At 33.3% G+C, this 13583-nt stretch overlaps 1 protein-coding gene across 1 annotated transcript in view; it reads right to left on the bottom strand.

The window, feature by feature from the left end:
- Nucleotides 1–13583, bottom strand: part of fwd (phosphatidylinositol 4-kinase beta fwd) — a 35387-nt gene that overhangs the window by 12906 nt on the left and 8898 nt on the right. Inside the window, exons 3-7 of the mRNA XM_088228552.1 lie at nucleotides 11344–11597; nucleotides 4505–4726; nucleotides 3692–3909; nucleotides 1964–2115; nucleotides 709–902 (exon numbers count right to left, since the gene is read on the bottom strand). Of these exons, the coding sequence (XP_088084678.1) occupies nucleotides 709–902; nucleotides 1964–2115; nucleotides 3692–3909; nucleotides 4505–4726; nucleotides 11344–11597 (1040 nt within the window). The remainder of the gene's footprint in view (nucleotides 1–708; nucleotides 903–1963; nucleotides 2116–3691; nucleotides 3910–4504; nucleotides 4727–11343; nucleotides 11598–13583) is intronic.

Genomic DNA, 13583 nt, shown 5'->3' with positions numbered 1-13583 from the left:
CCGGTGAGAACACAAAAAAGTTCAATGTAATTTTTCTCAGGCTAGGGCCGCCATTATGAACGGCTATCTTCATCGGTATATACTGAGACAGTATAAACTAATATCGATATTTATATACGAAAGTATGTATATTTGTATGAAAATTCAAAGTATCTTCGTTGGTAAACGGTAATTGAACATGTTAAAAAAAAAAAATTGTAAACATATTCTGTTTTTTATACAGAAAACTTAATTTTACTTTGTAGATGAAATTGTAGAGAAATTTTAACATCCCATCATAATCGAGGCTCTGGGTGTTCTGTGCTTTAATTAACAACCGTAATTAGTAATTTTTTTTTTACATTTTACATTTTTTACATTTTTTTTTTTTTTTTGCACCACAACAGGCCAGGAGGCCTAATTACAGCGGTGAATTACATCACAGAGCACCCAGGCTTGAGAAAAATCACATTTTAATTTTTGTGTTCTCACCGGGAATCGAACCCGGAACCTTCCGTGTGTGAGTCAAGCGTCTTGACCACTACACCACGGAGGCCGCCTTTTCGAGAAACTCCACCATACTATTAAATGCTTTAATTTTTCCTGCTCGACACCAAGAATAAATTACTTATCAGTGAAAATGACGAATGATGCAGACAAAAAACATGTGTTTGTACATATCTCGGACATTATATCCATAGAATTAGGAATTGAATAATAATTTCAGACCTTGTCTTTAGAATTGAGTACGGCAGCTGTCTGCGGTGGTATCCTCAAGACATAATGCTGCACGGGGTGGAGAGGAAGCCAAACTCTGGCCGGTAGATTGAGGTTCAGGCTGACTAACTCTGCGCGAAGCCGAGTGTTGCGGAGCTCCTGGGACGCTATCGGAGTCAACTTCTTACCAATGTTCACAAGAGCATCTGGAACACACGGACTATTGGAACAATCTTCCCGAGGAAGTAATCAGAATAACACAGGTTCAAAACACCAAGTGCATTACGCAAATAAAGTTACATTTATTTAAAATAATTAAATAATAAAGTAGACTATTTTAACCGACTCTCCAAAACTAATCTTAATGTTCCGTTTCGCGTGACAAGAAATGTATTTATTCCATCTGCCAGTCTGTAGCACAAACTATGCACAACACTCTTTCGTCTATCGTTCTTGCTCAAACTATAATGCTTTTTTTTCATCTATTGATATATTTAACATGCCCCTCATTTATTTAAAAATCAATTGAGACTCATTCTTTCTGGCTGCGATACGCTCTACGTGTTCACTCTTACACACACCTGAACACTTACTCCCACACAAATACATCTCTACACTTACTCTCATACACACAAAATACACCCTTTTGTTGTACATTTAAAATGCATAATTTTTATTTAGAAACTTCGCTGGTCTGTCTTTAAACCATATCTTTTTTATGTTATTATATTACTGTTGACTGTTTGTTTCTGTAAAATAAATAAATTACCATCATCCTCATTTCCCTATTCGCACCTAAATGCGCATAGGGCACTGTATTTATATAACAACCGCAGCGTACCTTGACCATTTTTGTTACACGAAGGTAAGATGATCAGTCTTATGCTTCAAGTGCCAGTCGAAAGACTATGAAATGTTCTAATGTAAAAACACCTTTTAAATAAATATTTCATATCAACCATGTCAGGAATTGGACCTAAGACCTCTCACATGGTTAGCAAACGCGCCGACCATTGGACCATGACGCGGACAGAATAGCATACTGTTCAATAATAATAATAATAATAATAGTAGTAACGTTGGATTCAGAAATAATTAAAATATTTGTTTGCATAAAACACTAAAATTTCATAGGAAATTACTAATTTATGCAATTTTTATTGCCTCCTGTAAAGTAATCATTTAGATAATTACGTTGTATTCAAATTAAAGCGACGATATGTAAAAAAATAAAAACCATTAAAATCAAACAAATTTTTATAGTGACCTATAAAATGTAGTTGTGGCTGGATACAGTGGCAGCTGGATGGAGAACTGCAACCACAGTCGAATGCTCTCCCACTCAGGAGGTCCCCGAGGGCAGTGGCGGGGGGCGGAGGTGGGGGCAGTGGAGGCGCTCGAAGGGCCGAGGCGTCTGACCTGTTGGAAGGCCACACTCATTACTATTATTAAAGCCAGGTACTAGGCAAATGTGTCAACCCATTAGCGTCATAAATAATCAGTTTGTTTTCGGAGCGCACACAAGTTTGACGAATAATTCTGAGTATATGAAAAATTTACTTGTAAATAAACTTGTGGGTGGTCAAAAAACAGATTTAATATTCACTAAGTTAATGTTGAATAAATAAGAGATACAGTGCTTTATTTATTTAGTTTTTTATTGCTTACTTCTTGGCATGAACACTTGACAAACTTACTACTATGCTCTATTTTTTGTAAATTTATTGATATTCTAACTTTGCTAGAATTCCACTCGTCCATGCGCTTTGTAGCTGCACGATGATTGGTTATCTAGCTTTCATATATCAGCTTTAAAATACCTAAATTTTGTAAATGGGGTCTAGAATTCCAATCGTCTATGCGCTTAGTAGCTGCAAGACGTGTTGTAATCTTACTCCTTTTTATTATTCATATTATTTTAATTTTTTTTAGTATCATTAATACACTAAATTTATTTGTCAATTTTTAAAATGTGTAAATGGGGGCTAAATTTCTAACTGTCTGTGCGCTCTGTAGCTGCAAGACGTCCTGTAATCTAGCTCCTATCTGTTATAATTTTTGATTGATCTTAATTGAAAACGAGGAACTAGAATCCCAACCTTCCATACGCTCTGTAGCTGCAAGACGTACTGGGATATTTATTAATTGTACAGCGCCCTTGAGGTGATTTTCACAAAAATGGCGCTATATAAATTATCCAACTATATATATATATATATATATATATAGGGCGTTCAAATTTTATGCATTGATAATGAATTATTGATTTTTTAAGTTTTGTATTTATGAAATTACTGCGCGTATGACGTCTCAAGTTCTCTTCCGCTTCTACTTGGCCAGTTCTGCCAATTGGTCCGTTGAATTATCGTAAACCAGAAATCTTCCACAACTCTCAATCATTGATTGATTCGTATAAACTAGTGACATCGTTCAAGGTAGTTCCGATATTTTTTACGTACATTTTCAAGAATGCCGTATAATTTAATGCTTTAATTTTTACGGCGGATAAGAAAACTTTTTTGTATCCAATTTCCCATAGGGCAGAAGTTCCACATTGTAATCCCTAAGCTAATAACATGAGGAACAGAAGAAAAAAAACATTTCAATGATTCACTTCAATTTTATTATTTTTTTTATTGATTTGTAAATGTAAGTAAATGATTATTCTGTGTCCAGACGGAGGAAGAATACAATTCTATGTGTAAAATAGAACCAGAACCCTGAATGAGTGAATAAGATAAGTTCGCTACGTAGTTTAGTAGTTGGCGCAATAGCCTTCACTTAACTCAGCCAATTACAGGTCGTAAGCTCTGTAAATACCTAGACATCCATATTTTCTATAGCTTCATCTCTGTTGAAAAAATATCTAACATATTGAGTTCATACAAATTTCTGCGATGTAACTCTTTTGCAGTTTTATTTAAATAGACAGATAACTCTCATAAATTCAGCACAAAACAAAAATTTGGAATAAATTTGTTTATCTGACACGAACCTGGATCTGGTATGGTGTGGCCCCGCGGCGTGGGCAGGGCGCGGCGGCGGCGGCGGGCGCGGGGGCGCGAGCAGCGTCGCGCGCATGCGCGCCCCCCGGCTGCGGGCGCGGCCGCCGCCGCCCGCCTCCCCGGCGCCGTATGCGCCCAGCAGCCACGCAAGCCGCAGGGCAAAGTCCGCGCTCGCTCGGCAGCGCTGGACCAGATACGGGTGCAGAACCTGCGAATGTCACGGATAAATTAACACCGACAAAGATTTTTTTCTCGAACAAACTAGGCAGATACGAGCTAAAATGCCATATCACTGTGTCTGCATACAGACCTCGTTTCCTTTGCATTTATCATGCACACGACTTTGACTTTTGACATTTTTCTTTGACTTTTGACATGGCCATCTTCAAGTATTTGTTGGATTTGGTCTTGTCATGTCTTTTAAAGCGCCCTTGAGGTATTTTATTACAAAAATGGCGCTATATAAGTTATCCATAATAATAATAATAAAATTACAAAAAGATAGCTGCCGTTTGTAATAAACAAAACTTGTCGGCAATTCTGACAAATAAATATTTGATGATTGATCTTAATTCACAATGCGTTAAGCATCTTAAAGCAGTATTAAAAAGTCCAGTTGCATGGTTTTTGGTTAACACATTGAGGTATTACAGATAATTTGTGTGTTTAAACTTATCAAACTATTCTTTCAAAGTAAGAATATCACTTTTGGATCATGATTCTGTCACAATTTTTTTTTTTCGATTTTGTGGCTTGACACATTTTTCATAACACCATCCATACACATTGGTATAAATACATACCTCAGCAACATCATCTATCTCAATGTACATGGTGGCGAGTTGGGGCAGGTAAAAGTCAACGTCTTCATTAGGGAAACTGAATAGTTTGTTGGCCAGGTAACTCTGTACTCCCGGCTCCTTGGAGTTGAAGAGGTAACCGATGGCCATGTGCATGTCAAAAAGTTTGCTCTCAAATAACCGCAGAAGGAAGTCTTTCGATCTGGCGATTTCTCTGGCTTGACTCTGCGGAAAAACATAAAATTTATTAATGTACGTATATTAAAGGAATATAAACTTGACAGTAATAATGGGCGAGGGGCTGCCGCTTATAGACACCATATCACTCTAGTGTATGGAATAAAATCATAAGGAAAATTTGATTTGCGCCAACTTTATTCCGCTGGCGGCCATCTTGCAACAAACACATGACAGGTGTTTTCTCTACCTAAAACATTCAATTTCTTAGTTAAAACAACAAAATTCTACGACCTCTACGATCTAGGCTCCTCATTATAATAGCATATAATAGCTCAACACCATAATGGATTGCCCAAAATTACTGTCCCTGATAAACATTTGTGTACCCACAAGGACCACCAGACTCCGACACATGTTCCAGTGTGAGTACAATAGGACATACTTCACCCACCATTCTCCCCTCCCCTAGTGAGCATCCACAGAACAACTAATAATTATTCTGAGCTGTTGAACTTGCTCCACACCACTCCTGCTACTATCAAATTAGCTATCCTATCCATCAAATGGCCATCCCCTTAATTCTTCCATTTTTAATGTGTTTCTCTATTCATCTTCACTTTATTTCCTTTTTCTTTTCTTTTGTATAATCAACATATTGGTGAAATAATTCTGATTATATTTTGCATCAATTAATATAATACTTTATGTGCTTCTTAACCAAATATTGTATGGGCTCGTTTATTAAATAAATACACCAATATTGTATTAAAACGGTTTAGAATAGTTAATTTATTTTTACAGAAACAAACAGTCAACAATGATACAATAACATAAAAAAAGATACGGTTTAAAGACAGTCCAGTGAAGTTCCTAAATAAAAATCATAAGAATATGATAATATTAATTACATATCATGAGCTTTATTAATTTAAAATTAGGTATTGGAATAGAATTTTATTTCAACAAAGATTTGGACATATTGGTGCCAAATTTATCTGTTTTTATACAACCATACTATACAATGAGATTACCAAATAAAAACATGGCTTAGATTATTTTTTTTGAATATTTAATTTAAAGTTTTATTTTTAAATTTAATACGAAATACTAAATTCTTAAAGTAGACAAATTTACCCGAGTTATTCTTATTCCTTATTCTGAAAAAGGGGGTCAGTGCTATATAAGCTCCTGATGTCACTGCAACCTGTGTAGATGTAGAGATGGAAGAGTGAGGAAATATGGATGTTTAAACATAATAGAATGGTAAATGTTAAACAGTGTGTAAAGTGGCTACACGAACCAGCCAATGACAGGTCATTAGGCCTGTAATTGCCTAAACTTCCATATTCCCTTCTTAAAAATGTTTTTCCTCTCTGTTTGCAATAAATTTAGATTATACTATTTTGTTTTGAGCTCTCGAATTGAATTCGCAGTTTAAAAAAAAACATTTATTTCTTGTTTTCCTACATTCAGATCAATATCATACGCAAAGTGTTATGAGGGCATCGCTAAACTCTGTACAAATATAATTATTACAAAAAGCATGTATTATAGCTTATATTAAGCAAGTTAAAATTTCGCAAGTCAAGAGTGTATAAAGTAAGACAGGAGTCCAAGCGCGAACACGCATTAGCAAATATAATGAGTATATTTTAAATATGTACATTTAATCTAGAGGAATATCTTAGAGGTTGCTTAAGGTGAGATTTTAATCTCCTAGTGTTTAGAAAGTTTCATTTCATGGGTAAAATTTTAGTCAATTTTTATAATATATTTTCATTTGACAGCATAAGGAACCCATTTTGTGAAATTATAAATTCGACACTATTGATAGTAATGGGATAAAGGGGTGAAAATAGGCTGAATGATGTCCAAATGTGATCCCTCGGGCGAATGTGTGGTAAAACTATGTACGATAGATATGGTATGATTGTAATGGGATAAAGGGGTGAAAATAGGCTGAATGATGTCCAAATGCGATCCCTCAGGCGAATGTGTGGTAAAACTATGTACGATAGATGCACAAATTTCGAGATCTGTACATGATTTATTTAAAACTTCAAGTACAAAGAAAAAGTACTTTAACGGACTTATTGCTAAAAGCAATATCTTCCAGCAAACCAAAAAACAGACTGGTCAAAAGAAGAGATTAATCAAAATGTTGTACTAAAAAACCATAAATATATATTAAAAGATAAATACATATGTTAAAATAAAATATTTAAAAAAGCCTAATTGATTAAAAATAACAGCTGTTTTTTAATTGGGAGTAAGGCTTGCACACATTAACATTAATAAAAAATAAATAAAAGTACATTATGTTTTACGTATTAAATAATGAGGAAAATGTGGGATCAGATAGTGAGTTTGGAAGGAGAGAGAAAGAGGAACTAAGGAAAGAAAAGGGGATAAAAAACATTATGTAAGGCTGAGATAGGCATTATTGACAAAGGTAAGGAGCTCTGCGCTGGTTTGGACATGTAGAGCAAATAAGACAGCGAAAGAACGGCTAAAAATATTTACAATGCGAATGTTGATGGACGCAGAAATAGAGAAAGACCGAGAAACACATGGCACGACCAAATCCAACAAATACTTGAAAACGGACATGTCAAAAGTCGGAATAATCGGCACGCGTGCATGAGAAGGTGTATGAATAAAGAGGAAGCGAGATCTGTATGCAAAGATAGTGATGTGGCATTCTATCGTCTCTGCTTAGCACTACGGGGAAACAGTTTGTTGTTGTTGACAGTAATATTATCAAAAAAAGTTGTCTCTAACTTGCCTTTAACCCATGCCACAATTTTCTTTAAATAACTTTCAAACAAATGCAAACCGACTGGTTTGCCCTGTGGTAATATTGCTAACTCATGAATCAGAGGTCTGACACGACTTAATTCCCCTTTTCTAGCACTGTTATATACAAATAGTTGAAAAAAAAGCTCACTTTTAGTTATTTTTATATTACTGTTTCATATTGGTAAACTTATTTCTACAAAAAACTCAGTAAAAAGTTATATTATTACAGTACAGACTACGCCAATAAATAAAAAAAGCAAAGATTAAAATTTTCATTTGTGGTGAACATAATGCTAAAAAAAATGTGATGACGTAGCAATGTTGCGAACTCTGCATAAAATTAGATTTGTTTTTTTTATTTAAAGAAGCATTTGGATTTCATCATTTTATATTATCATTTTGTGGCCATTTTCAATGAGTAGTAAATAACCATGTGGGAAAATTCCTGTAGGGCGGAGAGTGAACTGATCTGGAGTCCGTAACACTACCTCTATTCTATATAAAATAATGTATTTGTTTAGGGTAAAATGTTAAATATTGACCGAAGCCAAAGAAAATATTTTTTAAAAGACCACCCAACTCATTGAACTTTTCCAAATATAATTTGAAATCTTTTAATTTCATGTTTGGCCCGTAGTTCTGGCTGACCACTGAGAATTTCCACCGTGCTGAAAACTCAATACAGGTACATAACGCACGCATGAAGTAGTCAATGCCATTTTTCTCATTTTGCAATCACAAGAATATAAAATTTTGTGTCTAGTCTCACCGGACAATGTTTATACCTTACATAATTGTAGTGCTGCGAAGCATGAAGCACTTATTATGTAGTTATAAATATGTATTATTTGCCACATAAATTATTGCGTAATGTTAATGTATTACACAAAATACTCGAGCTGTTTTAAGTTGATTCCTGTGACAGTCATGCGTCCCTTTTATTTTTTAAATACAGACACATTTTAATATATTTTTTAGCAAATAATATGTGATACTGTGAGTAAGATAATTCATATTTATTGAGCAAATGTTACTGGATATAGAAGCCGAAATAACCTGAAAACACTGCATCCGAATTCATCTAAGCAAACACACAAAAAGTCGGAATAATCTGTGTATATGTCTAACTAAGCGATTGCCAATTTTTTTTAGCTATGGAACCTTAATTGAACTACCCTTTGTTGGACTATGGAACCCTAATTGATCTACCTTTTTTTGACTCATTATTTTTACGACCCATGACTGACACCTTATTATTTGCAAGTTGTAATGTTTGACTTGAAAAGAATTACTATGTTTTGAATTTAAAATCTTTACTGCACGTATTTAATATGAAGAATGCAATTTTTTCACAGTTTTACTTATAAAATTAGGTTTAATGTCCAACAATTTAATATGGAGATCTGGAGGGGCATCCGGTCGTTCTGAACTTGTTTAATTGAGTTTGAAAGAGTTTAATAGTTACACCTGATGGTGGGTAATCAGAACACCTGAAACTATTTGTATTATAATATTAAACTCGCGTGTGGTCTATATATACAAAGTGTTTTATTTGAAATATGTTCAACCACCAGACTCCCTTATGTTGCACATCAGCTTTACGGGACTCGACTTCGTTGAAGACCACTCAAAAGATGAAACGACAGCTGGGGATCCACCTCAAAGGAGGAGGAACACTCTGGAACAGACCACATAGGTCTGTAACAAGAAATAAGGAAAAAATTCTAAATAGATATGCAACCCCGTAATGAATTTTTACCAGTAAGAGAAATAATATTATATTTTAGCTTGTTATGACAAATTTATACGACACATAGGTAGATAATTCACTGAGCTATAATCTATGTAGAATGGTATATGAATTTATTTAATCTGAGCTCAAATAAGTAGGCGTAACCGCAGATTTATTAGGCCAGTAATTATGCTATTATTACTCATCCAACAATCCTATTGATCATTAAGTTACCATTGACCATAGATCTGAGATGCATAAAACACTTATTTCATATTGTAAGTAGAATATTCAAGAGTTTAATTTATGCAAAATGAGCATAAAAGCAAAAGTATGATTAATTTTTACTAAACAGAATAATTATTCATTTTGAACTTTGATCCGGAAGCAAGATTAATCAGTTATTTAGTACGAGTTAGTAAATTCCATTAGGTTTTATCAGAGGATTACGTAAATACAGAAAATAATATTTCAAACGTAATTATTATGCACATTATTTCATCTATATATGGAAGTTGATAAACTTATAAATAATTAATTAAACAAACTAAAAAACGCTATCTGGTGAATTTCAAGATAAATCCATATGCAAATGTGAAAAATGCAGTTTTTTAGAACATACCTAACCTACGTAAATCAACAGATGGAAGAATTGAAGAAATGTGGATGTTCAAGCATAGGTGAAATTGTGAGTGTTTGTAAAGTGGCCACTCAAACCAGCCAATGACAGGTCATAAGCCCTGTGGAAGCCTAGGCTTCTATATTCTCCTCTGTAAAATGTTCTTCGTGTCTATTGTAATACGTTTATGTTATTTAAATTTTTTTTATATGAAAAAATACGTAAATATGTTATTATGTTTTATTTTTTAAATATGAAATTATCAATAGAAAATATTTTATTGTGTTCGAAAACAGTAATTAAAAAAATGGAAGTGAGCATTATCGACACCTAATTTGTTTGCGTTCAACCGAGGGAATAAAGCAGCCGAAGTTGTTGGCGATATTTGCGCAGTTACGGTGAAGATGCTTTGAATTCTTGACTATTTTTTTTTTTTTGTGTCCTCTTGTTCTCTTAATTTGGAAAATAAACAGACACAACTTTATGTTAACACTTAATACATTATTGACTTATTTTCACAGAAACATAATATTGACGGTAAAAAGGTTAAGTGGAGTGGGAAAATATAGATAGCGATCGAAAAAATTAATAATATTCTTCAAACTGACAATGAGAGCAGCAGGAAGATGGCCGACAATTCGACCAGATGAATATTCTTCAGACGTATATTATTATACGTCTGAAGAAACATCTTTTTTCTCTTCCTTAATCTCTTCTTTCCTGTTTCCTCTTTTTTCCTTTTTCCCATTGAGTAATGGTATTGATTTAAGATAATTTTTCATAAATTCATTTATTTCTATTTTTATTTACGTAACTTTAACTTTTTTTCTATTAAATATGTTTTGTAACTTTACTTTAAAAAAAAATTCTTTGACTTTATTGGTTGGTTAGAATAAATTGCCATTTGACAATAATCCCGCCAATGTACAATTGATATTATGTACAAAAAGTTAAATAAAAAATAATATTCTCATGAGACCGATGTGCAATAAACACTAACTAACCTGGAGTTACAGTGTCTCGTCTGCTGTCGGAATCAGCTCACTATCGCCAGGGATATGGTCTCCGAGTGGTGCGCGGTTATGGCTAATTCACTGTAGATTTGAAAGTTATAGAGGGTTGCTTGCGAGAAATGTCACAAAATGCTTTTTTAATGATACAAAGGGCGATAGATGGCAATAAATACGTAATATTTGCAGCGCTAAGCGATAAATACTTTTAAACACAAGGGCGAGCAAAGGATAGCTGAAGTCCCTAGATTCTTGTCCAGTTATGTCGTAAACGATTCATGCCGTGTTGCCAGGAGTGACAATTTTATAATGCCAAAAATAATGAGGACTTACCTGCATTAGATTTCTTTGCTGAAATAGAATCTGAAAAAATTATGACAATTTTGCAAATATTGAACCTCACTAACCATTAACAAAATTTGGGGTTGTCCAGGGGAATGACCCATACACTTTAAATGATAATTAATTTGGGTGAAAGGTAAAATAAAACCTAAATTATTACCTCAACTTTACTGTCGTCTTTGTTTTCCACTTTGGTGGAAATGTTTTGTTCTGTTTGGACGTCATTTTTCACTTCGGTCTGCTCTTCCGTTTTCTGGCATTCCTGCTCCTCGGAAGGCTCTTCGTCATTGACTTCCGGTGCCCCCGAGTCCAAACTTTCCCGGGACCTTCCCACCACGGGAGCGGCGCTAGGGGCCGGAGGTTCTCCGTACTTGTTGCTGTTCACGGGACATATGATGCCCGAGTCATCGGAACCTGGACAAGAAAATTGGAAATATTAATCATTTCAATTCACGTATGAGATGAAGTAATATCACATTTCGAAAAAACATTAACAAGTAATTAATTAAATTAAAATAGTCTTATGCTATAGGAGTCAATCTTCTTTTTTGTTCATAAAGCTAAAAAAAAATAATTTATGTGCCGAAACAATCTGCGGATCTGAAAAGAGGCCACATACAGGTGTTTTCATAACTTCCTTCCATAAAATAAATTGAAAAAACAAATTTACTTTTTTGAAACTATAAGAAATATAATTAGCCTAAAAGAACTTGTAAAAATATATAAGGCAATAAGTCAATCAGTTTTGAATAATGGAATAATTGGATGGGGATGTGCAAATGACACATTGATCAAACAAATAATCATTGAACAAAAAGCTTTAATAAAAATTATCTTATGAGTCCCAATCAGAACTAGCTCCTTCGGTATATTCATAAATCTTAATGTAACATCTGTAAAACAGCTTTATGTAAAAGCTCTGTTACTGTATGCATGCAAACATTATTCTCTACCTTCCATAATTCATTTCACAAATGCAAGAGTTACTAGATACTCTACCCTGATGCTGCAAAAACCACTTAAAATTAATACATCTTTCGGTCAAATGGGATTGGCCTACTACTTCCATTGTCCATAAACAATTAGTAAGTACTCATAATATAAAATTGCTATTAAGATATGGATAGTGGAGGTGGGTTGCGCACGGATCGATGAGTGGATCAAGCCAAATATTTATGAAGAAAAAAACATATCAAAATTTAAAATAATGGTCAAGACATATGTGATAAACAATTTATAAATTAAATATATTTGCAATGTTATTATTAGAACACACATAACAATATGTATGATATGTGTGCCCTACTTTAAGATTTAAATAAAAAAAATAGGTAAAAATTTGTGCCCAGATTATGAAATTTTGTCTACGAGTCTATATTAATTAATTATGCTTTTTATGATTATTTTAGTTTATATTGCTCATTATTTTTTTATTTTATAAATTTATTGCAAAAAATTTGTATACATACTTAATAACAGGGAATCTTTATAAAACTAATTAATGTAAAATGAAAACGGAGTATTCTCTGTTTATGATAGTCTCCATCTAACATGGCTCAGCCTGTTCTAAGATGGAGATTTTTTATCTTTAGAGCATAAGTAGTCCTATACTAATAAAACAATTATATAAAAAAGAAAAACTAAAACTACTTAATTATAGATGCCTAGCTAATCAAATGTAAGAAATTGAAAATCGTTATTATACAAATATAAAGTATATTTATGTGCCAAGAATACATGTTACTTAAACATAAATAATATAGTATTATATATAGTAAAAAAACAATATAAAGCAATGAAATTCATACAAAATAATATGTTAATGATAATTAGGTTTAATAGATTAATTAGGTTTTTTGTGCCTTTACAAACTATGCCTTGAAATCTCCAATCCGTCTTTGTCGTATTGTTAACTCAAGACAAGATCTGGACTTTTTATTTAAGTTTACAACGATTTAAACGAGCACTAAATAAATAGTCCAGATCTTGTCTTGATTTCCCTTTTTTAAAATTGTTTTTAACTATTCTTTTATCGTTATATTTAAAACCTATAAATTGTATACATAGACAATGTCCGTTAATAAATAACTAATTTAAGGAATTCATTATACTTATTGTTAAATGTTACCCTCGGCACGGGACACCCCAGTGAGGGAACATTATTCTGTATAAAAAAATAATACAAAAATTGTAAAAGTATAAATAAATATCCTCTCTTTCCCACCTGCTGCCAAGTTAGACAAGCTGGAAAGTTTTGCTTTATAGGCAATGACTCTATAATATAAAGATCATTCTATACTCTATACCACAAGTGGATGACACTCGAGTATTTTGTTTAGATTAGAATTAAAGATGATTTTAAAAATGAATCTATAAAACAGCAGATGTTCAAAATAATAA

The sequence above is a fragment of the Micrasema longulum genome, unplaced genomic scaffold (assembly GCF_059751315.1).
Source record: "Micrasema longulum isolate JH-2025_06_02 unplaced genomic scaffold, ASM5975131v1 h1tg000594l, whole genome shotgun sequence".
NCBI classification, from domain to species: Eukaryota; Metazoa; Arthropoda; class Insecta; order Trichoptera; family Brachycentridae; genus Micrasema; species Micrasema longulum.
The sequence above is the reverse complement of the archived record's forward strand: the minus strand, read 5'-3'. Positions and strand labels throughout refer to the sequence as shown.